The sequence below is a fragment of the Onthophagus taurus genome, chromosome 6, assembly GCF_036711975.1.
Source record: "Onthophagus taurus isolate NC chromosome 6, IU_Otau_3.0, whole genome shotgun sequence".
In the NCBI taxonomy this organism is placed as follows: domain Eukaryota; kingdom Metazoa; phylum Arthropoda; class Insecta; order Coleoptera; family Scarabaeidae; genus Onthophagus; species Onthophagus taurus.
This window is the reverse complement of record NC_091971.1, coordinates 6,214,441-6,240,335: the sequence shown is the minus strand read 5'-3', so window position 1 is coordinate 6,240,335 and position 25,895 is coordinate 6,214,441. Positions and strand designations below refer to the sequence as shown.

Sequence of the window (25,895 nt, the reverse complement as noted above, 5' to 3'; positions counted from 1 at the left end):
TATCTTGCAGGCATGAAACCGAGAATGAAGAATCATTTCCGTGCGCACCAGTTGAGCGTTTGGTTGAGGCTGATTCCGGAGCTTCATAGGGCGGGGATGGAAGACGTCGTGGCAAGACACAATTTATTTCGGAATCATAATAATGCTGATTTGTACGATGGAGCTGTTAGACCCGATCCGTTATCAAGAGTTAGCTATTACAACCCAACTATGGAGTTAAATTATAGACCAAGACCAAATGTTAGTTTGACCAGCATCGAAACTCCTACTACTATGGATACTATTGTAACAACTTGCGTTAATGTTGTTTCTCCAAATACGTTTAACCACCAAAGTTTTCAAAACCAAAATACCTCCACAGATACTTTAGCTAGTTTAGAAGCGGCTGGTTATGCAGCTTATAGTACAGCGTTAAGTGTTACAATAGCAATCGGTTGTTCGTTGTTGATTCTGAACGTTCTTATTTTCGCCGGGGTTTATTATCAACGTGATAAAACCCGTATGGAAGTAAAATCGTTGCAGCAACAACAAAACAGGAACCAACCGAACTTTGAAACCATATCTAAACACAGCCATTACCACATGGGTCACTCTCAAAGTGGAAGTGTCATCGTAGATGTTGAGCAAGATACTTCTGCAATGATCCTAGCTAACGCTCAACAAGATATCAGCACCTTATCGAAGGTTCAACAACATCTTTGCCCGTCGAATATACAATTGTCGAGTATGAAGGTCCCATCGTCGACTCAAAGCAATTGTATGACGCTTCCTAAAAACGCTTCGCTATGCTCTCAAAATTATAACCCGGGTTGTATGACACTGCCAAAAAATACCAGTCTTATGAACAATACAGCTTGTGTTATAGCGGAAATGCAACAACAAGGATTGGTTCAACCTCCAAATGGAAACGCAACGATGCATATGAGCGTTCCAAGACCACCACCGCCGCCGCGAACAAAAAGTCCACCAGAAAATCAACCTTTATTGGCGAACAATGGTAATAAAAATATGCGTTTGCCTCAGGCAGCGATGAGTGAAATGAGAGTGTGATAGCATAGATCAGTTGAAAGATATTGAAGTGCTCAATGACTATGTGTAGTAGGGTGTGTTTAAAACGGATAATAATAAATCGGATAGTCGGGCCTAAACACAGTAGCCTAAAAAATTAAAAATGAAAAATTGAGTTTCCTGTAAATAATAAAATACCAACTAAAATATTAACAAAAATAAATCGAAGTTTATTCTGAATGTGTTAAATGTGTAAGTGTTATATTCAGAACTGAATATATCCGGAAATGAACACACATTTCGTTTTAAAGAAATCGTTAAGTTTGATGTCCTTCTTTTTTCCCTGTTATATGTTTCAAAATCTAGTTATGATAAACTATTTTATTTATAAACTAAAAATGAATCACTTAAAAAAATAACTATAACTATTAAAAAGTAAATGTTAAAAAAAAACAATTAAAAAGTCAAATCTTGTAACTTAGTAACAATGAAGAAACTTCATTCTACTTTCCTCTTCTTCATAGTTACCAAGACTACTCACATCATCTTTCCTATTATTTTCTCGTTTAATTAGAAATTGCTTTGAAAATATACTTCAAAATGAAAAATCAACTGCCACTAAAATTTACTAAATTCACTAAATTTAACGAAGATATCAATTTTTTTTTAAATTTTCACCGAGTTTTTTTTAGTTCGTGCCAAGTACGTAAACACTAGGAACGGATTTGTAAGAACTAAAAGTGCGCCGATATTTCTGAAAAGTTAATCATCACGATTTTTGAACAATAGTTACGACTTCAACAAAAAAAAAAGGATTTAACAACACGGTGTTTTTAATTTATAACAACCCTTTTTAAGGCAAACGGACAATCTTTACTTGTAAATATAAATAAACACACCGAACTAAATTAATAAAATTAAATGAATTAACTAAATTGTGAAACGGTTTGAATTTTCAATCAACACGAAAAGGGTCGTAACGCGCGTAGAGGAAAGGTGCACTATGTATTTATATACACTATAGGAATTGTATATAATATATATTGGTATTAACTATGACTAAAAATCGGCGATAACATGTATTAATTTCGTTTTTGTTTTTCAATAGAGACATTTATGTCCTAAAAATCCGTTTTTCATTTACAAGTCTGTCTACCACGAGAGAAACGTATAAAAACGAACGTACCGCCATGAATTTGTCATTCAGTTTGGACCTGTTGCAGATGTTTTAAATAATGTGAAAATAATTATTAAATAAACGGTTTAAAAAGAGTCGTGTGTTTTATTATTTATTATACATTACTTTCAAAATCAATAATTGTTAAAAATTTGAATCAGAATTTTACTCTAACTACATTTAATTTGTTTATTCTTATTAAGTAATCGTTAAATTAAATGTACATGAATGAACCTGCTTATGTGACTCAAAAATTTGTATATAAAATCGTTGATTATGTTATCGCCAGTTCAATGTTAATTGCAAGAATGATTATGACATCCACTTTCGTTTTCATTGAAGCAGCTTTCTTGATATGAAATGATACGATTGAATAAACCCAGGTAAATCACGTCATGGAGTGCAATTCAAATGACCACTTAAAAGCTTAAGGAAGTTCGAGGTGTACCATCAAAGGTAAGGCACAGAACCAACCTTTACAACTGTAAAGTCAGTATTTCCCAAAGTTTTTAATATCAAAATGATTTTTAAAGAATAGATTTAAAAGGGCCGTTGAAAACGACCAGCATTTCATAATACGTTTCCATATTCTATCAACCTTAAATCCCCTAAAATGTGACTGTAAAATTCAAAACATCCCTTTTATTGCACGTTGGCGAATGTCGTGCCGGACAGCTTCCGGTCTGGGCGTCTATACGTCACCGGGACCCAATATGTATGGAAATGTGGATATCGGATCTCCCATTTGTGAGCCCTCAAGCGAATGGTGGTCGAAGAAGGACACGTTTTAAAAGTGTGTTCCTCCTTAACGTTGAAAACGTTGTGGATTTTCTTAAAGCCGTTTGCCATCTAACTTATCCTTCGATGTGCAATTTAAAGGGCATCGACCTCGACGAAGCTTTTGTTCTTGGTCACGCCAGAGTTTCAATTGTTTAACACGTTACCATCTCCTTTGAAACCGCTTAAACTTTAAATTACCTTGGATCCAACCAAACTTAGACAATGAATTTTGACTACTCACGGGGTCAAATCGTTTCTAAGAACTGAAAACAATTTTCATGCAAGAACTTTTCGATTAAAAAAATTTTAATAGCCACATTTTCAGTAACAATAATATAACATAAAAATTCATAATTCACGACTAAACTTTTAATCCCCGCGTTATAAAAGTTTTTTAAGCTCTCCCATACATAGTCTATTAATTTTTAATTTTTTTTTTATCATCACGTCACATGACATTTTAATAATCTACTAAACTGGTTCATCCAAGTTGACGATTAATTAACCCATTTGCATCATAAGCTTAGATATGTGTGGACTTTTTCTGGTTATAACAACTTAGTACTAATAGCTAGAATTAATTTATTGACCCACAGGCTTATAAAACGACGTCAAAACTAAAAGAATAGGCGATTTGCGATAAAAAAAAAACACAAACTTTATTTGTGGTAATATCACGAGGTATACAATATCATAATATAAAAACACACTTTGAGAAATACTGCTCTTAGCTATTAAATACTGAATACAAGTTTCTTTTAATAGTTTAATTTTTTGCGATAATCTTTTGTACTATTAGATCTTAATTCTATTTTAATATCGCTTACAAAAGATTTTTAATAATTTAAATATTAAAAATTAATTCCTTTTAGTACTACAAAAAGAAGTTTCAAAATCTTTTGTATTCGATTTTAATTATATAAATGACTAAGTTCACTCACACTTTTTATTATTTTTTCACAACAGTTCCCGTATCGGATGCCTCCGAAGGGGTCGAATCCGTGCTAGATTCTTTTTGTTCAGTACTATCCTTAACAGGACTAGGAGATCTCGTCGAAATTTGTCTTGTTAATGTCGCAACTGAATGTTCTTCCGATTTTTCAGTCTCGTGCTTTGTTAAATGAGGAAGAGGAAAATTGTCGTTCACGACAACTCTTGGTCCCTTTGATTTGCTTGGGTCGCTTATCGTCCTCGATATCGTTGGTTTTATAATTACTTTAGGTTCAATTTTCCTTTTTTGATTATCTGCTGTAATAATAGTTTTTGGAGTACTTTTTGGATTTAAATTATCATAAATTGGTTGATTATCCAAAGAGTAATTATCGGCTGGTTTCATAATTACCTTTCTATTTTCACGGGAAGGAATTAAAGGGCCTATATATAGATTATTACACGCGACCTCTGGTTCTTCTGGAAGCGGGGGTTCTTCCGCTAATCGAGGATATGATTGAGGAGTTCGCCCTAAAGTTGATACTCTAGGTGGAGGTGGAGGTGGAATCGGTTTAGATCCTGAAGTACACGGCGAATTAGGTTGGGAAAATGAAGAATTTTCTGGAATAGGGAGAAAAAGATAACTCGGAGCGGGCATCGATCGCCTTTTTTGCGAAGAATTATTTCTAAATCCTGGGAGATCGGGTAAAACTTTAGGGCAATTTCTACGTTTTATAACTTGGAGGGACTCCTCAGGGGATAATGATGGGATATGATCTGGTTCATCTCTAGATGTGACGTTAACAATGCCGGGATCAAAAGTTTTTAATTTTCTAGGTGTTGCTTTTGTATCAACCGGATCTGATTTTGAGTGATAATGTTCGATTTTAATTACAGTACTCTCATCTTCATTCGGTTGTTGTAACTGGAGGTTTATGCTGGTCGAATTTCGTTTTGATAAACTTGATTGTGGTTTCATACTCCACACGTCATCTAAAGTGGCTGATCTTCTTAAAGGAATTTCTCTTTCACTGCTATCAAAACTGCTATAATCTAATGATTTTGTTAATTCGATGGGTTCTTGTCGCATAACGCTACTTCCTCTTCCCGCGGGCGTTGCATCAATTGCAACCGAAACTTTTTCCGCTTTCTTTTTTAATGTGGCAAATTTCGGGGAATCTTTAATTTCTTCTGCGGGACTCACCGGCCTTGTTGGGCTTTGCCCTAAAGTTGAACTACTCGCAGCAAGTCCTGGTGTATCCATAATGTCATTAAAATCCTTTGATTTACGATTTTTCTTTTTGCAATTTTTACTACTTTTACTATTTTTACTATTTTTGCTATCAAGACTAATTTGTCTAGTGTTTTTTCTATCTGCTTTTGGACTATATTTATTAACGATTTCTTGCGCTATCCATTCCCTTACTTTAGTATGAGCATCAATAGTACTTGACGAAAATTGTCTTTTTAATTTTCGTTTTGACGATCCAGTTTTATGCGTTTTTACAGCTTCGTAAGTGTCGCCGCTTTTCGATGATTTTGTGCCAATTATTCTCATAATGTTACAACCATTTTCGTTAATTTCGACTTTGTTTGCTAATTCGATATTATTTTCTCCCGATGTTGGCGAAGCTGCTTCTTCAATTGATGGATTTTGAGCACAATTTTTTCGTTTCAAAACAACGCATTTATAATAAACGAATGTGAATAAAGAAACGTTTATTAAAAGAAACACGACGGCTAAAGTTATAATTACGTTCGTCGAACTTCCTGAATTAACGTTAGGTTTTTGAGTTTGGATATGATCCGTTGGGGCTTCTTGCTTGGTTATTGGATAAATTGGCCTTTTTGTAGTTATTTTATAACTTGGGCGATATCGATTAACATATGGTGTATATGTGGTTCGTATTTTATTCTTATCAATTCTAATGTTTTTGATTTGTGCAAAATCTTCGTTCCAATAATTGATGTGGTCCTCACGATATCTCGATTTTACAACCGGTGGTATATTTATATGCAAATATTGTTCCCCCGAATCGTATTCAGGCCATTTGATTCCATGCTCGTACCAAGAAGACCACGTCAAATCTTGCCTCCTCGTGTATTCATAGTTATTGGGGTCCCTAGAAAATTAACTGTGAATTTCGATCTTGTGTTTACAAGCTATTAGTTGAAGGGTTGTATTGTATCTAAGCGTCACCTGCCGATGACGTTGTAAGCAAACACTACAGTCTCCTCGCAATTACATCAGTGTACCTAATTGTGGTGAGCGTAACGCATGCTCGTGTCACATTAATCTAAAGCATCCTAGCGCTATATCATCGTGTTAGTCTCTAAAGTATTTACTCAAAACTCCTTCAAAGAAATACCTTACCCTGTATAAGCGAAATTCGACCAAAGCGACATCATCATCTTTGATATGTTCACCTCCTTCCTTGTAAATCGTTGCCCTGGATTTGTATCCAACGGAACTCCAAATACAAAGGGTAAATCTTCACCATGAATGGTTTTATTTGCTTGCAACTGAAATTTAAAAAATACGTAATTAAAGAAAAGAGGTTCTGAAACTCTTGTAGATGTAGCTACATTCATTGAGTGGGCTCTTTAGTAGCTTGTTGGGGGAGTGAAAATGGAGCATTGAAAATTTATACAGTGGGAGGCGTGGACCTTTTAACAATGAATAAAGTAGGCGGGTTAGGCCCTTCTCTTTGTGATTACAACTCTAAGATGTCGGCTTCCGATTGTTTTCTAAACGGAAAACAAATCGATCCTCTCTAATTCAACCTTCAATTTTATTAATAATTTCATCCACAAAGTTCATTTCATCTTTAATTAACATTTGATGGCATTTTAATACTTCAACCGTTCCTTGAATTTAAAATATTCATTTCCTTTCTATCATTTTGCATTAATTACGTCTGCAAACAGGCGTCAGCGGAATTGTAGACCATATTGTTGACTCAAGGACACCTTTCTTTATCTAGGTCAAGATTGAGGGCGTCGTTAGACCGTAACGAACAAAATCGAAGGCGTAATTGGCGTCTCCAGAGCATCGTGATTCTACACGGGATGCTGTCCGCCGCTGCACAAACGTTCGTTTATTCAATTTCGAACGGTTCTATTTTATTTCCAGCGAAATTTCCTTCGTCCTGTCTGGAAGGGAAGTCACAGAAAATGACTTTATATATGTTTCCATCTTTTGAACGATTTTGTAAGATTACCAGGATATTAACTCTAAGATGAACTTAAATTTTAGGATTCTTCGGAGATGACATGTAGATTTATTTCAATATTATAATTCATCCAAGAATTTTCATTCTTCGATGAATTTTTTTTGTTTCCAAAAGTTGAAATAAATCGCGATTGTTATATAACTATATACTGCGACAACCGCATAACAACTCGACGAAAAATATTTTATTACACTCACGTTTAATGTCCTGGACGCCGTACTGTGCCCGAATACGTAAAAGTAGGAGCTTGAGTTCCGGGTGGAATGCAATTTTCCCATCATAACGACAGGTGCTGCCGTCCGGGCGTCAGAAAGCAGATCCAACAGGATGTCCCTCGCTTGTCCCGCCGCTTCGTCAAATGGCGAAATGGGCAAAGGGGAATCCCGGTTGAATAGACTTCCAGCTTTATATTCTCCGATGATGTGTTCTACGCAGAAACTCTTGGACTCGCACCTCGTGTCCATATAGTCACTCAACTCGGACCTGAATTCCCTCTCTAGCAGTCCGTGGTTTAGGGCAACGTTCCCCAAGAGATGGACACTTTCCAACTCGGTCACGCCGTACATTACTTCGAAACTAGTGAGACAAAAAAAACATATTTTGTTATAAAGTAGATAAAACATTTTCAAAAAAAAAAAATAAATAAATAAAATACTTACGATGATAATATATCTGATTTCATCATTTTTTCTGGACTATCTGGAATAACTCTACCATCCACAACCGGTCCAAATCGAGTTTCATATTGTGATACGGGTGGTACGGCGTCTAAAACGTCATAAAGACGTTTTTTTCTCAAACAATTTATTAAAGATTCTTGATCTAATCCACAACCTAATGCTTTAGCGACACTTTGCATTACGTCAGATGGATTAGTCGCTAAAGCCCAATCGGATAATGCACTCCCACTCATTAAAATGGCTCTTTGGAATAACTTTTGGAAAGTATTATTTTGAACACCCTTTTCTCCATAACTATAATAATTGATCATCGGTGACAGCATTAAATGATTAATGCAAGCTGCTCCGGTTCCATGTCCAAATAAAGTAACTTTATTAGGATCTCCACCAAAACTTGCAATGTTTTGTTTAATCCATAACAAAGCTGCTATTTGGTCGATTAATCCGAAATTTGATGTTGTTCTGTCGATTTGCAGAAATCCTAAAAATGTTATTTGTATTTTAAAAGGAAAAAACTTTTTTAATGTTCTTTTTTTGTTTCAATCCAATGTTTAGATTTAGATTTGCTTTCTTTGAAACACGATTGTACCGATTGAACCAGAAAAGACTTTGATAAAGCGGGAGCGTCGGCGTGAATTGTACCCCAACCGTTCTAGGAACCAGATACCTTCCTCAGGTATCTAAATCGATCAATGAATAATGGAAAACGGATTCGTGACTTCGTGACTCAAATAAAGTCGACTTTAAAGTAGGGTTGGGTGTCTTAAAAGGTACGATGCGACGTCCTATTCTAAACGATAAGCGGCCACTTATCGGGTTCGCGCAAATGTTTTTGAATTATTATCCTGCTGGGATCCACGTTTTATCGCAATCTCGTAAAAATAAGATGGACTCGTCCTAGATGCCCTTCGGTTTAGTTGCGATTTTATAGTTTGGGACATAGGTTTATTGTCTTTAAAAAACACAGAACTAACTGTTAACGAGAATAGTAACTATTTATTACGTTTGTTTTAGAACAACCATTTCAGGTAGATAATAAAACGCCAACTAAATAAACAAAACAAAATAACCCTAAAATAAAGTATTGGATTAAGTAGAAAGTCGTATTCGAAAAATGGTTGATTTTGTGGCACTTCATATTGTCAAGTAAGGAAAGTATTAGGTGAACATTTCACCCGAAGTTTTTTTTCGTTTGGATGATTTCCATGGAGTGAAATTTATTTCCCTTTTTGTGCTATTCTATTGTACCTTGTAAGTCTATGGGGACGAGTTTTTCCCACCTCGCTTAACTTTATCTTTTTATATCATTGTAAATTGAGAATTACCCCGGTTCTCACCGGCGAGCGCAATAAAATTACTCTGTTTATTGTGCGAAGCGTTTGCCTCTTTTTCACGGTCCGCAAGATAAGATATCCGGCTCGGGGGAGCCACAATCTTTCGGGGTGGTTGATGTGGACAGTAACCCTCTCCAGACAAATGAAATTTTTCGTCCCCGAGTAACCGAGCGATAAAGGAATTTCGTTGCAGTGCAACGGTAAGATTGGGGAGAATTCACCACAATTTGACCTACTAAAATTGTGTTTGAGCAAAAAGGTTTACCTCGTTGTATTTCTCATACAATGCACGTACTCAAATTTATCTAACTGACACACGTCTAAACGTTAACACACCATTCATTGACATTATCTGTATTTATATCTGGCATTTGAATGCCAAACGTAAATGTTATTTATGATGCGATATGAAGTTTGAAATTAACCTTTTAAAATAATAAAATTTCATACATTTTTCATTATTTTATTACATTATTATTTAAAAGTATCTAAAAAAATGAAATCTGGAAAATGTTTATTGAATTTTTATCAAATCAATATAAACCAGCTATTTTTTAATGAAGAAATATTATTATATATAATTAAAAAATTTTCAGTTTTTTGCTCTAAGCTTAAGTAAATACAACGAAATGCCAAACTGAGAGTGTGGTGGTTTCTGCGGTTCATCTAGTGTCAGAAAAATGTAATCTCAATGTGTTTTAGACGGAGATAAGTGTCAGTAGTCTGGCGGTCGTCACAATGGTGATGCTTATAGCTTCAAGGTATTCTAGTCGGGGCTGGGTTTGTGTGAACTTTGTGTACTCTGTGCTTCAGCGTGGACTAAACCGAGCAATTACATTCTCTCCAGTAACACGGAAAGTTCTTAAGTTACGCTTGTACGAAGTCTTTTTTGCATAGAGAAAACCATGGACTAGGTTCTTTCTAAACACATTTAGCAAGTTACCAAACGAATCTTAATTAATGTTCCAAACACCATCAATAGCTATGAATAGACCTGGACATCGTGCTATTGACGTTACCCAAAACAGGGAAGTTAACAATGTTATTAATTACACCGTAAAATGGAGTAAATCGTGAACTCCAAGAAAAAGTATAACCTATATTAATTAATACGATGTTATCGAAATAAAATTTAAATTAAAAATATTGAGTGAATCTTAGTTTGAATTTGAAACACGTGCCACCATCTGTTGGCGTATTTTGCATGCACATCCAATACGCATTCAATTCCCTAATCGTATCGAAGAGTTAATATTGTCCCAGATGATTTGTGGATGTCACCGCACCCTTAATTTATGGTTTAGATAATTATTGTCAGTAGTACGGCCGCCGAAATCTAATGCGTTGGTTTGTACCCTGTATATTATGAGTTATGATCTAGGACTTACCCAGAACACCTAAACGAAAATTTAGGGTTACAACTATGACTTTTCCATATTCCGCTAAAATACTGCCGTCATAGGCGTTTCCGGAATTCCACTCGAATGATTCTCCATTAATATAAACCATAACGGGATACTTTTTTAAGTTTCTTCCATCTGTAAAGAGCATAATTGAAAAGTTGTTAATTAAACTGAAATGGTAGTTTTAACAAGCACGAAATACATCAAATAATGTTGATTATGGAAATAATTTTAAAAGTTAATTAGTGTCGAAGCTGAAACATGAATCGACAAATTATGATTTCCCGTTATAAATTATAAACTAACACACACATTGATAAACACCGTTGATGAAAATGTAATCATAATTTAAAATTAATTTTATATGCTCTTTGTAACATATATGATTCCGGCGAATAATTTCGCGTTATACAATAACTCTATAGAAATCATTTATTCTTTATAGAATCAAATTTATTGTCACCGATTGGAAATAAAATTTAATTAAGCACGACGCTGAAAAGCGAACACCCTACTTCAGCAATTAAGGAAAAGCCGTCGAAGTGGTGATTTTAAATTACACCTCCCTTTCCCTTATTCAGCAGTCGTGTAATTAGTATTGAATTGGGGGAACTTAAAAAAAATTGCGAAACGTCTCCGTAGAGAATACCCCCGAAGGCGAAAAAAGCTCTAAGAGCTTCTACTTTCGGAATACATTATGCGGCTTTCGGAGGACTTTAATTTATTATTCTCGGTTCGGGTTTTTCTAACAAAACTTTTTAAGTATCACTTCACACTGAATCTTTTCTGATTTTCTTCTTTGCTTACTTTGTCGATAAAGGTATACTTAAAACATTATTATTGATGATTAAATTATTAGTTTAATTAGAGGTAAGTAAAATGTATGTCCCAGTCACTGAAAATAGCGCAACTACAACTAGGACGTTTCCATTAAATTAATTACACACAAGAAGCATTAATTTAGTAATTGCGATAGGTAGTGTTAAAGTAATTACATGAACTTTAACATATTAAGTTGAAATGCATAATGTAACGTAGCCAAAATCATAAGTTCGGCGGAGTTTATTCCAACAAAATTGATCTAGTCTCGCTAACAATATGATAACATTTACATAGGTCTGGGTGGATGCCGAATGCAATTTCATTCTGTCGCTGGCGAGAGAGAGAAATATCTCATTCAAATTTATGCGTGGCGACATAAAAAGATCCGAGGAACAGATAGATATATTACACATGGCCTAACTATAAAACGGACCCGACATAAATCTTGTATTTTGATGCGAAGTTTTCGGTTATGCAGCCATCTTTTTTACGGCACAAAACGTTACGTCCGGTGAATTCGCATTTCCGCTCGATACTGACTATTTTGGGGATTGGAAGGGTAACATTAAACATTCACGTTGTGTTCGCGCGTTATGCAAAATAAATATACATGAAGAGAGAAATTTCAATGAAAATGAGGCTTTTGTATACCGCAAAACTTAATGTAAACGTATTCATTATTTTTCCCTTCACCCTTATAGCTGAGAGATTTATTTGAATTCCAACGGCATACGAGCCCTCGTGCTTAAAATTTAAATATACCCCTATCACCATAGGAAGTCATTTAAATTTTAAACGGATCGCCAGCGCCATCTATGATATAACAAGTCGAAATTACTTCAAAGTTTTCGAGGGTTCGAACTTTTAGCTATTTGCCGTGTGATGGCGCTGAATACCCTATAATTGAGGATAACGGTGGCGTACTGAACTAGACACAGCTTCCGGTCGATACTTCCACTAATGTTTCTGTCCAACCCCGTCGACAATAAAACTTTAAGCAGACATTAATTAGCAGAGTTTTAATGCAAGAAAAAAAAATTGTGTAACAATGTAATTACCGGTGAGAAGGGTGAGGCGCTTAGACGAATGGGGCGGACAGATTAGGGAGTTTTTTGAACTTTAATGCACTCTTGAGTTATTAAGCAGACGGGAGGACACTTTTATCTTCCCCCGAAATGGAAGGTCTCGGATAAAAATAAGTCATTCTTTTCCGTCTCCTTTGCTTAACTGTTCTCTTATTTTCTTGTTACAAAAAAAATGAACACAGCGACCATTGAAAGTAATTTCCCTGACAAATTTGGTAATGTAAGTAGGAAATTTATTTTAACTGATGGGGGAAAAATTTAATAAGGTTCTAAATAAGCAAAATACGCAAAATGATATTATACAGGAAGGAAGCAACTCACAATCACGCGGTTTGCCGGATGAAAAATCTCTTTTTAATATAGTACAAGATGATTCCGGGGCCGCAGGTGTCAAAAGTGACGAATGGCCCTCAATATTACGTGGTTAGGGTGGCGTTCGCGAAACTCTCCGGTGGGTGTGGTGGCGTCTTCGCCAGTCGGCTTTGCTCAGCCGGGTCATATATTATCCGCGCCATATTATGGGTAGCACATGCTGCGCCACCTCCACCAATTCTCCTGGCGTTGTCACCCAACTGCCTGCTGTGATAGAGGTTTCACGGAGGCTTTATTAAGAATATGAAGGGTCCGGATTACGGGTATATGACGGCTTGACGAAGGGGCAATCTTTTTCCTTTGAAATTGTTATATACATGTATCAGAGGAGCTTAATAATACATAACTGAAACCTAATTCAAATAAATGTGATTAAGATTCAATAAATTAATATGCAAAGACTGCTTCTAATCTCAATGTGTTTTGTGTAACAGGAAATTCCATCCTATATTAATCAACACTGTTTGGAAGTAAGATCAAAGTTAAATCAAATACGCACGTCATTAGTGCGATTAAACCAATATTTACATTGCACCAGGTTCGTTGTGTGAACTATTTACGGTATTTAGAGCAAAGTTTTTAAATGTTATATTAAGCAATTTAATGGAGCAGATTAACCTAAAATAATTTTCATATCAATTTTACTTGTTATTTGTCTTTTTTTCTAATTTTCGAAATGTAAAAACGAAAAACAAAGTGTAAATTCAATACTTTTCTGTCAATTGTTATCCTGGAGATTAAACAACACGGAGATCTTTTTATAAAACTAGAGTCTATCTCTAAATTCTAATCGGCAAGCTTGACCACAATTAATGTTACCAATAATTTCAATATACATATATGTATACAAGACAAAATAGATGCTTATTTTTCATGTATGCTTCAGTACTTTATGGAGATATTGATTAGATAATAAGAAACTACAATAGCTAATTTTGAAGACCAGAAATGGTACTAAAAATAAAGTAACATACGAGAGAACAGATTCTTCCTACTGCGACGACATCTTGTACACCTTCAGTTTCAAGGTAAACTATTCAGACGCTCTCAGAAATCCTTTAATGTAGAAAGTACAATGGCAAGACTCGGAATGGATTTACCGCGGACTACGATACAGTAGTGAAAACTGCCATTCTCGAGCACGTAGGGAAGTATAAATCTGCACTTGAAACGGGTAATGGGAACAGGCGCTAGAGCTTTTGTGCATTTTCGTGTTCGCCGTTGCTTAAAGGACGCCCTGGTAGTGTGGGGTCGCTACAAAAGGCGTCGCCGCAAAACAAAGATTTGCAATTTTAATAATGCGATCTTGGCTTACCCAGAATACTCTGGAAAGGCGCCCGGCGTCGGAAGTGTTTCGAACTTAAATGGCACCGGCTTAAAATCGTTTATAACACAATCGCCTCCCGGCATAATGTGACACGCAAATACTTACTCTGGGATTTACACCATCTCCCTTAGCTGTAGATTTATTTGTTAGGTATCTAATTTTAATGGATTAAAATTATATAAAATAACATATTATGATATGGAATTTTAATATATATGCGAAGAGATAGAGAATTTGTGAAAATCTGTGAAGCAAAAACTAAACATTGTTCGCATACGTAAACATTTCATTATACAAATTAAATAAACCGGTATTCCTGCACGTAGAAGGCCTCGTACGTAGTTCTCGAGTAAAGTTGAAGCCGCTTTAAAACACACGACCGTTTGTGGTAAAAACTAGTGAGTCGTACTGTTTGTCGACACTCTTTTTTGCTCGGTCGTAATATCGTTCATCCATCTTCTTTATTTTTGCCTGCTCCCCGGATAAACGGGGACGGAAAGCGCCACCGGACGACATGCAGTTAAGCCCACCTCTCAATTTATTCCATTCTCATGTAAATTCCGTTACCTTAATGGTTTCACGTACCGTGTCCCCCTTTAAGCCACCGCCAAGTGGCGTTGAAGGGAAAATATTTTCATTCTACATGTACGTGCTCACCCTGTTTGGATTGTTTGCGACCTTGTATGCTACTACCTGAAGATTAGAAGCGTTAGCTCACCCCATCTACACGGTATTTCATTAAAATAATATTTAAATTAACATCATTTCTAAAACCGTTTTATGATTTAATATAAGATAGAATCATTTTTCCTTTGCGTTTTAAATTTGATTGCAGCATTGCCAGTTCAGCGAATAGCGTGAACAAAAGGCTATCGACTGGTGGGGTTGGGAGGTTGAAATTTTCTCCGGTCTTGTGGTTTCTCGAGTACGGAGAAAAAGTCTCCTCAGCTGACGCAGAAGTAGTGGGCGATGGAGGCAGCGCTCCAGCAATTGCACCATCAAGAGAATTGGTCATGCGGTCTTCGCCGACTGCGATCGCGGCTCGTACCGACCGCAAAGCTAGAAAAGCTCACACTACGAACTTGCGCAGGACGACGGTCGAAATTGGAACTACAGCTTCGACCCGGGATTCCACAACCTTCGGAAATAGTCAATTAGTGTGTGTATAGCTTTAGAAGGGACGTGTTAGTAATCCATTGGTTTATCCGTATACACGTCGAAAATGCATTAAAATAAAACGAAGAGGACTAAAAGAGTTTTTACATTATTCACTGGTTGTAATTGTAAACTGTCTTCATGGAATTAAGAAACATGGAAAACACTATCGTTCAATATTGTATATATGTCAATATTATGTCAAAAAAATCTAGTATAAAGGTTAATTTGAGTTGTTATCATGCACTTTTATCTTTTATCTCGGATTACGTCATCCCCTAAGAAAAGATGGTGGAGAAGGCAAAAAAATGGTAAAGGCCACGGGGCGTCTCGCGTTCCGAATTGAAAGCAAATAACCTGCTCGGGATGCAAGCGGCGTTCGTCCCGGTAACCCGAGCAAGCGTCGCGGGCGTCGCGACGTCGCGCGCACTTTCGTCGTCGACGCCGTGTGATATGAGATGCACGTAGGGGATTTTAGTTTATGGACCATCGCCGGGAACCGGAAACTACGCTCCATACGAATGCAAGTTCCTACCAAACGGGCTGGTTACTCAAATACCCTGTGCCCGGAGACTTTATCGAATACCATTTTGACGCAATGGGGTTTTCCTCCAAGAAGACGTTATCGTTTGAAATGAAGGCACGAATAAATTTGATGGATCTCCAACTACCACAAAATATTATATTTAGTATTCTATCTGAATTTAGACCGAAAACTAAAATTTTATGTAACTGATCGTAAAAACTTGAGATGAGATGTATAATGAAGGGGGCTGTACACGCTTTGAAATCGCATCGAAATCAGACGAGGGAGTATTCTCTGCAGACGACTTCGTTGCACCGTGGGGTACTATTGTGTGGGTGCCTTTGCACGAAGACCCTCCGGCAAATTACTTCTTTGACGGACGCAGACCGAGTCGATATTGTATTGGAGAAAGTAATTTGAATCGGTAATGGATCGTATCTAATTTGGTGGGGTTAGTTGCGGTTTCATGGTAACTAACTATAACCGCAACGATTACAATTAGATATTAAAACAAGAACATCAATTATAAGTCAAAATAAGAGTTTAAGATAACCAATTCAATTCAATTCAATTTGAGCACTCAACTCGCCTTAACTTTGTTTCCCTTCTTTCTTTCGAACACTACATTCTAGTCCCACCCTGATTAGTATGGAGCTACAACATTCCCATACCCACCTCCAACCCTATTTCGAAGTAACCCCTTGAAGAAAAATTCGACTGCTCCTTTCAAGAAAACGACAACCCCGTCCCGATAGCCTTGGGATGTGGAGATCGTCTGAACGTCGCCTGAGGCCTTTGATGGACGATCGACTTTTTGTATTGCCGGATTTGACCCCGCATAAATGAGATTTTTCCTTTTTACCACCGGGAAATCGGAGAAGCGAGGAAACGAAAAGTTACCATTTAATTGGATTTTGGGTATGGTATTCAAATAAAAAAAAAACTCGATAAAGAAATAATAAAAAAATAAATCCTGAATAATTCTTATTTATTCTCTTTTATTATTGAGCAGAAAGCGCCGTCACATACAGAGAGAAATACATTCCTTGAAAATAAGGGTTTCAATGAAATTACTACCACCAAATGGACGATGCATTGAAGCACTTATCTTGGAAAGTACCCATCGAATTACGTTAAGCCTTGGAAGACTGATTGACTGGTAACAATAGACTACGTTCCTGGATTTAACACCGCTAGATTTTTATTCTTGGAGATATTTCAAGAATGTAATTATCAGAACAGTTTTTCACGTTTATTACCTGACTTTCTCGATTTCATTCTTTTCCAATCTCATTGTTTACTTCTTATTTCATTCATTTAGATATAATTAAGAAATAAAATAGAGCCATAAGTACAAAAGCTTTTACGGCCGGTGTTAATTGAACTAAAACTAGAACTAACACTAGCACTAAAACTACAACTAACACCATCACTGGACCTAGAACTAGAAACATTCGGGTTTAGCCGTGCGTCTCTCAAGACGGCTAAACCCGAATGTTTCTAGGTCTAGTGTTAGTTGTAGTGATAGCGTTAGTTCCAGTTTTACTTGAATTAAAGTAGAGCTCTTATTAAAAGGAAATTTTTTTATTGTAAATTTTTATACAGAAACGAATTTAACCCGTATTAAAATTTTGTTTGAGCATAATTTTAGCTGAACGAACCGTGACCAACAGGGCACTTCATGTATCTACAAAGATCAACAGAACGTTATGCGAACATACAGCACGTATACAAACTACGCCTCGTACGCAACGCTTATCCTACGTCGTCCCTTTTTGAAGGGTTGTGTATATACCCCCTCTTCTTCGGAGAGAATATAAATATCACTTAACCTACTTTTATTCTTTTAAAAATAATCAAATTAATGTCTTCCTTTTACCTCAGAATTTTTCTGGTATTAATTACGAAAGATTTCAATGAAATTTGGCACTTTGTATTTAATAATTTAAGGGCTCCCTTGAATCACGAAAGCCGTTATAATTACAACTTGAGATTTCGGGGAAAATTTTCGCTCCCTTATCCCTTATTTATTTCTCCCTAAACCAACATCATATCATTGTAACCTCGTTCGCATCGAAAAACCAAAAAATAAAACGTCTCGAAATCTTGGCGTGGTCGCCGTCGGACAAAAGAGCAAACTAAAAACTTATTAAAACTTAAAATGGATCGGCGGTTTATGCAGGAGCGAGAGGATACCCTTGTAAATATTTACGCAGACGTCGAGGAGGCGCTAGGGGTCGGGGGAAATTAATCGGGGGTTAGTCGGGTATTGCAAGGGGGTCCCGGTTGGTGCCACAAGAAAGCGTTCTAGCCCTTGAGCACTTTAATCTTCTTGTAATTATGGCCGGAGGGGTGACAGCCGACTTGGACCTCGCCCTCATAAACCCAATTACCGATCCCTAAAGTGTTTTGGGGTACACCCTTCGGGATGAAAAAAGTAAGCAATGTGTTAAGCGTGCATAACATGTTGTTGACGAATTTTGACGCTAAATTTGATAAGGGTCACGAATATGATTTAACATCATAAAATTCCTATTAACTACTTTTATATCAATGATATTTAGCGTAGTTACAACGAGGGTTTTAAATATCCAGCGCTTTTTGGTATGTTAAATAAATCGACCGGTTTATCTCTTGAAATGCAAAGAGAAAGGTGTTTTTCGTCGCTAGTTCAAACAAGGGAATTTCATCACTGACACAGAGGAACACCCACTACACGTCGACGAGTATAAGGAATAAGGAACATCACAAGAATGTAAAATTGAATCCACTTAACAAGGAGATAAGTGAACCGTAGTAAAAGACAAGATCATTCCAAGATCATTCGTCAATCAAACATCGTCCCTGATATTTCTTAACAAAGTCCTTGATGTCTTCCAATATCATCCCAAGTCCTCCTCAACAGCATTGTAAGGAATAAATTAATAATAATTAACACATATAGTAATAAGCAATAAAATATACTTTAAAATATATCGACTCATCTTTACGTGGAGAGATCGTTACGGTTACAATCCCTGAGATTATCTCGAAGTAAACCCGGAGTAACGATCGAAGTCAGCACCAAGAGCTGTTTACGACTCTGTCCGATAGAGGCGGTGTTCTCGTAGCACCTAGGTATCTCTTAAATATTTGAAAAGCTCAAATAGGACGGCTTCAAACTTTACTGCTCGAGTATTTTATGCTTCGACATTGAAAAACGTAGATTTCTTAGTATCTTTTTCCCCGTGATAATGCGTTTTATCCTCTAATTAAGTTTTAAAATGGAATGTTGTTTGTTAACACTGATTCGAAGATTTTTTTTTGTGTTTTTCTTTTGCGAAAATGTAGTTAATCATACAATTTGATTGTTACAATTCAATTCACGATTGGCGCCAGGTCTGCGAATCAGAGTGTTTGTCAATTTGAATGTCCTTCACGTAAAAGGCCGCGAACACCGTTGGAATACAAAAGCTCGCTGGTAAGGGGTGAAGCTTCGGGCTTGCAGGCGTTTTGTCACTGTCCGCCTTTCCTCTCCGGAGTTCTATTAGCGCACTTTTCTATCCACTTTTCGTCCGTCGACGACGTTTACTGAAAACGCTCCGTAATTGTCTCGTCATATTCACGTCAGATATCCATTTCGTGAACGTCTTACTTCCACAGCAATGAGAAAATAATGAAATTTTTTTAAAATCTTAAAATTAATCGCATTTAATTTCCGCTAAACTAAATTGGAAATTCACATCGTTAGACAATCAAATAAAATAACCCAACCGTAATAAACCAAGAAACGCGGAATCAGATATCGTAAATTTTCAATAACTCCAGCCATATAACATAATACCGACTACCAACGCAAATATTGTTTCGCGTCCAAAACGTTTTTCGGGCACCCGAACGGCGATAAATACAGGGTTTTATTTTCGTTCATTTAAAATACGGCCACGTGAAGGGTGGTTTAATCGGGAGGGTTCCAATAAAATGACCCTTTTCACTCGTCGCACGACTATTGTAATTCTTTCGACAATGCTTTAACATTTATTAGGAAAGCTCGGACAATCCCGTAGGAGCAGTTGTCGATATTCTGCACGCAATACTAACCACGAGCGGGTCAAGTTCATGACACATCCCTACCAGTCCGGTGAGGCTTTAACCGGTCTTTCAACGAATCCCTTTGACAGAACTTGGAAAAGCTCTTTGCAAAGGGAAAAGTGATTTTTTTTCATTATATACACCGTAACGTATTTAGAAATGATCATTAATTTTCTGGTTATATTTGTTAAAAATAATTTTATATATTAATCCGGGATTCAACCATGCAAATTTCGTCAAAACGTTTCGCAATTTCTCTGTATATAAGGATCTTATACAAAAAATTTTATGATGATAAGAACGTTTTGATCATGAACAACAAGAAAATGTGAATGCTTTAAGTTTTACTTTTATTTGATTTAAGATTTTCACCAGAAAGAACAATACATTTTCGAATCTTTTGTAAATCTGTCAATAAATTCACGCTAGGACAAATACAAAGTAAACACCGACTGAAAGTCTCTTCCTTTTCTAACCCCTCCTTTAATCCCGTCTTAATCTCAACGGAACAATTGTCAACTCTTTTTGGCCCCACTTCTGTTCCGGTTTTAATTTTCTTTATTTAGCACAAGAAACCTAAGATAAAACAATATCGCAAAGAGACGCCTCTCTCCAAAACAGAATGTCGTAGGCGCCTCAGTAGGCGGTGCATCTAAATTTTTAATTAGTAATTAAAACAGGGGAAGATTTAATTATGTTGTGCGACCTTTATATACCATGGGGACGAGATCTTTTTTGTCGTCCCGAAAATTGAGCGATGATAACGGAATATTTACTTAAGAGAAAAAAATATAACGCCACAGAGGGAGAATGAATAATGAATCTAAATTGGAAATTCAAAGGATGAATTAATCTCTTTGGTGGATATTTTAAATTGAGAAATAAGACATCATTTAAAAAAAAATCCTTAAAAAGATACAAAAAGGAGTTTGAAGAGAAAATACAGCAAACGTTATTAGAATTAAGTGTTTAGATTTACGATGAAATCGCTCGATTAACTGCAGCATTGCAGCGGAAAGCGAAAGAAGTGATAGATGAGTTCTCACTCTCCACAGTTCGTTTTCTAGTTTTTTGCCGTCTGTCCTTGAGAAGCTCAGACTCGAAGCTAATATTAGAGATAATTCCGACGAGTGCGCGTTTTCCACCGGTCTTTGTTCAATCCGTCTTTGCGAAAGAGGGCGGCAAAAATGTCGGAGGAGGAAATGAACGAATAATTCTTAAATAAACTTCCGGCGAACCGTGCTAAGTTTGCATTTTCTCCCGACGACTGCCTTCGATTCAGACATCTGTTGGCCGTTTCATACACTCTTTTCCCCCTTTGTCTCAACCCTTTTTATTTTCAGATATTTAGTCTTTATCCCGCTTCAAATAATAAAATTGGAGTTTGATGAAGAGCGCTATTAATTTAATTCATTAATCTAAAATTCTCTTCTTATAAATGTCATCTAAAAAGCCAATCAAAACGTTTTATCCTCGAACAAAGTGATCAAATTCGAGCTTTATTAAGACTTCGTAGATGAAAAAGTGAATAGAAAGGGCGTGGTGATAGCGGTTGCTTTGGCAGGTCGAACCATCAAAGAAAACCACAGACGTAGAGTTGTCGATGGAGCTCCTTCGAAATCAGCATTCCTAACTTTGATTACGACCGTGGTATTACATCGAATTCCCTAGTTGATGAAAGTCGGTGCCAAGTAAACGCAATGATCGAATAACTTTGAATTATTTTCCTTAATGATGAAATCGTTCGTTTTATATATAAAATAACGTATTGCTTTTTAAATTTTAAATATTCATTAATTAATTTATTTAATAGGTATATTTAATGGAGACACTAAAAATAATATAGAAAATTGATATGTTATGAACAATTTTCATTAAATTTGCAAATATTTAAATTGTGCTGGTGTAGGTTTAATTTTGAAAGTTTGACTCTTCGAACATCGTTCGTTGGTAATTCAGTTTTGCAATACTCTTTATTATTTTCGTGGAACATTAAAAGCAATCCATTAAGGTTAACTTTTGGCAGTTTCAATGTGCTGCACATTAATACTACTAGCACGCTAACGCCAGCCAAATATTTCGCAGTAGAGGCGTCCTCTAACCCGGCTACCGGTACGAATTTCACGTGCTCAGCGTTCGTTGAATTTTCTCTGAAAACTTATTTCCGGCATGGCGCCTTATAAACTGCAAGTTATTTCAGTGGACGAGTAATTACACATAAACACATACACGTACACATAGCAATACAACTGCGTGGAAACAATAACTGGTAGTTATTTTTCAATTTGTAGCATTGCGAGTTTCATGTTTGCCTCGACCTCTAATATAGTGTCTAATGAGAGTTTAATTGATTTTTTTTAATACATTATAAATGATTAATAATAATCTCAAACGTTAAATATTTTTAACTTTAATTAAAACATATGGTTGAAGTTTTGTAGCTGGATACACGTGGTTATTTTGCAGTAAAACTTGTTAAAAACTTCATTTCGGACGACATCTGCAACGATGTTATACTCAAAGTTTGGTGGTTTGCGGTCACGAAGCTTTTTTGCCATCCTCCCCAAGTAAAGCGACAATAATCCTGGTGCCGTGCAAGATGGCGCCTTAATGGCTTTTCCGAACCTTGACATTGAATTACTATCAAACTGAGCGAAATATAATTATTCCTGCACAATAAACCGTTTAAAATAAACGCTTGTAACGCTTCAATGTAAATTTATATTAGTGCTTATTTAACAAATAAAGCCTAAAATAAACAACAAAACGAGTTTAAACGTTAAAATATACTATAATCGTAAACCGTGATAATCAATAATTTATTCAAATATAGAATTTGAGTATGTTGGTTTTATTAAAATAAATCAACACGAAAATAATGTTAAAAGTTCATTGAGTTTATAGTTGCTATTTTTATTTAAACATTTTATAGGAGCCACTTTTCTCGATTTATCCATTCTATTTTTAATCGGAATTCCAAACCTTGAAAAATCCGTACGTTGCCCTAAAATTCTAAATCAAATAACTCATAAAGTTTAATACATTTTAATATGAATTCAGTAACAAACAGAATTAATTTCTGTGCGTTCTCTTTTAGGATTTATTTGGGTTCACGTAACGAATTTCACAAAACGCATTTCACTACAAAACTAGTGTGTAATTAATTCGGACCAGAACGGAAGGAGAATGAAATCAGATAGACCCTGTACCTCACTTTTCTCCTGTAATTTTCCCCTTGTCGCCCAACACAAAGCAAATTTAATTTGTTTTGTCCTCTTGCCGTTCATTTCCAGGCAGTTATTTGAGCTTTATTGCAATCCGCAACCAATTTTTTAACCTACCTTTTTGTTTTTCTTTATGTTTTAATTTAATTTTAGTTTAATATTAATAACAATATACTGCTTAAATATAACGCCCTAAATGGTTCAATTGAATAGAAAATGACCACATATTTCGTCTGATATGCTATGTAAATGCGCAGACGGGTAGGGTTGGGTTAACATCGTTTAGCTAAAGGCTAAACGCTAAACGAAAGGCTAACTACACAAAAAAACTTAACAAAAATAATAAAACGAGTTTTCATATAGTTGTTGATATTGCTATTTTGAAAGCAAAATGCGTTTGCGTTAAATTAAGAGCGCGAACGATCGAATCTATTTATAGAGTTTTGCTGGCGAAAACATAGCGAAATATTGGCTCTCGCACCAGCAGGTTATTGGTCCTAGGGCAATAAATCGCATTATGCACTGGCCGTTGAATTCTCCGCTTAATGTAGGGGGAAACATTAGGATGAAATAGGAAGCCACCCTCGGTGTTTCAGAACAAACTTTCCTCTCCGAAAGTCGCTCGTTTTGTTTGCTGAAAGGTTTTAACGGAAGGTAGACGGCGCGATTACCACTAATTAAAGGTGCTTAAAACCGCGATTTTGCGATTAAATACCCAAAACACGAAGGATCAGTTGAAATTAAAGAAAACTGTTATTTTAACTTTGAAATTACATTGCGGCCGGGTATTTTAATTTGCAATAACGTAAATCATCATGTCTCTAATCTCATTAATAAATATTGTGTAATTTCAAGCTCATATAGGATTATAATTAACGACCGGTGTTATAATTAACGTTAATCTTACCTTATCAGTACGAAGGCTTTCACGACAAGTGTTAATTGAACTACAACTAGAACTAACAGTAGACCTAGAACTAGAACCATTCAATCAAACACTTTTTCAGAAGACGCACTTCTTAACTCGAAAAATTCTAGTTCTAGGTCTACTCTAGGTCTTACTTCTAATGATAATGCTAGTGTTAGTATCAATTAATCTTACCTTGATAAGGTGCATAAATGTTCAAATAAAGGCAATCCTCCGATTCGTTCTTCAAATATTCATGTAATCGTTTAACTTGCATTTTTCTGCCATGTTCCATTTTATCGAAATTGGGTCGAATTTGCGGACACACGTCCTTAAGGACGTCAGCGTACTTGATTCCCGTCCAAGGAAGGGCGTTGACGGGAGGCATAAACCTCAAATCCCCCACGGGTGGTTTCGCATACGGAATCCCCAAGTACTGTTCCACAACGATTACCCTGTCTTCGACCCGTTTCTGTACGATAATACCTAGTAAGGAACCCTGTTTTAACGTCACCGGGCGCGTGTACTCGCTGGGGTGAGGGTTGTAATCGTATCCGTAGGAATCTTGCGTTGCAACCACGGTAACCACACAAAACAGGGCCGTAGCCACGTACGATATCGCCGCGTAAGCCATTTACCGCCACCTGTATTCTCACACGAAATATTAACAACCGGTTCCCCTTTGTACACACACCATGTACCAATGATAACAACGTTTATCGAGGAAGCATGCTGACTCGATGCTTTTCGATGGAAGTTATTGAAAATTATTATCGAATATCATGTATTTCCATTTCTGAAAAAAAGTAGTATTGAATTATATTTTATATCTATTTATAAAATGAATAAAATTGGTAGCAAAATTGAGTTTGTAAACTCGAACGCGTCAGGTATATTTATTGGAAAGGTCACAATGATGTTTACGTACAATTATGCGAGCGTCAATCCCTGTTCAGATTATAGAATTTATAATATTCAAATAATCGCTAACGCACCCTGTATTAATTCGGTCATTTATTTATGTTCGTCGTTCGTAATTGAAAGCAATGATTTGTTGCATGAAGTTTGTTAGTAATCGATTTGCGGAAGGTAATTTTTAAGCACGGAAGTGGAGTTTCAAAATCGGTATACAACGGAATGGAAAATGAAACAACCAGAATCAGATTCCGGCGCGTAATATTTGAGAGGAATATTTTTCTATTTGCCAATAAATACACACGGCTAACGTAATTGCTTTTTTCGATCCAAATTAAAATTCCCCCCTTGTACACTACACCAATTCTGAACGGCGTGATTTTGTAATTTCCCCTCCGATTATAGAATGTAATGTTATTTTCAACCGAAATAGATCAAACCCGATGAAAATAAAATCGCTTCACCCAATTCTTTGAAACACTGTAGTAGTTCCTCTTTTCTGCTCGGTATTAGTTGGCATTCCTGGATTGTTTCCAACGAACTCACAAACGAACATAATAAAAATAGATGATTTTTTTGTCTTGAAACAAGATATTTCTGTTTTACTAGTTATTAAAGATTATTTATTTTCTAAAAACCCAACCACAGAAACATCATAGTTCTTAAATTTCATTTTTATTCAAATCATATTTAACAACGTTAATAAAATTTTTGGTGTATATAATAAAATAATCGTATGATTCACTTACTTCGAAGTATAAACAACAATAGTACGTTAATAGAAACAAGGCTAAAGATGAAAATAAATCTGACACTGGCGAAAAACTTTCGCTTTTTTGGACTGTGGTTAACTTAAAAAGTATTAACGCGCGCACAAAAACTGTATGTAAACATCCTCACGCAGAATGCGATCGTTGTAAGTACGTTCACGGATCCCGTTAAACTA

General features: G+C 36.1%; 2 protein-coding genes across 4 annotated transcripts in view; one reads left to right on the top strand and one right to left on the bottom strand.

Moving 5' to 3' along the window:
* LOC111427934 (neuroligin-4, Y-linked-like) overlaps window positions 1-2,280 on the top strand; it is a 120,411-nt gene extending 118,131 nt beyond the window's left edge. For all 3 annotated transcript variants that reach the window (XM_071196381.1, XM_023063298.2, XM_023063297.2), the window contains one exon: window positions 11-2,280. In XM_071196381.1, coding sequence (XP_071052482.1) covers window positions 11-1,050 — 1,040 coding nt within the window. In that variant the 3' untranslated portion in view covers window positions 1,051-2,280. The remainder of the gene's footprint in view (window positions 1-10) is intronic.
* A 1,318-nt stretch (window positions 2,281-3,598) lies between these two features.
* Window positions 3,599-25,895, bottom strand: LOC111427894 (neuroligin 4-like). The gene is made up of 7 exons (XM_023063251.2): window positions 25,699-25,895; window positions 24,230-24,830; window positions 10,531-10,680; window positions 7,788-8,289; window positions 7,326-7,704; window positions 6,270-6,418; window positions 3,599-6,018 (listed from the first exon to the last, which is right to left on the bottom strand). Exons 2-7 carry the CDS (start codon window positions 24,666-24,668, stop codon window positions 3,915-3,917), a joined length of 3,723 nt encoding a protein of 1,240 aa, XP_022919019.2. The 5' UTR covers window positions 24,669-24,830; window positions 25,699-25,895; the 3' UTR covers window positions 3,599-3,914.

What these genes read in the sequence shown, in the direction of transcription:
- LOC111427894 (XM_023063251.2), bottom strand. Translation starts at nt 24,668, where the DNA reads ATGGCTTACGCGGCGATATCGTACGTGGCTACGGCCCTGTTTTGTGTG. An exon ending in CGGCGTCCAGGACATTAAAC is followed by an intron (nt 6,419 to 7,325) that starts GTGAGTGTAATA and finishes TTTAAATTTCAG; the next exon opens with TTGCAAGCAAATAAAACCAT. An exon ending in TCGAATTTCGCTTATACAGG is followed by an intron (nt 6,019 to 6,269) that starts GTAAGGTATTTC and finishes TTAATTTTCTAG; the next exon opens with GGACCCCAATAACTATGAAT.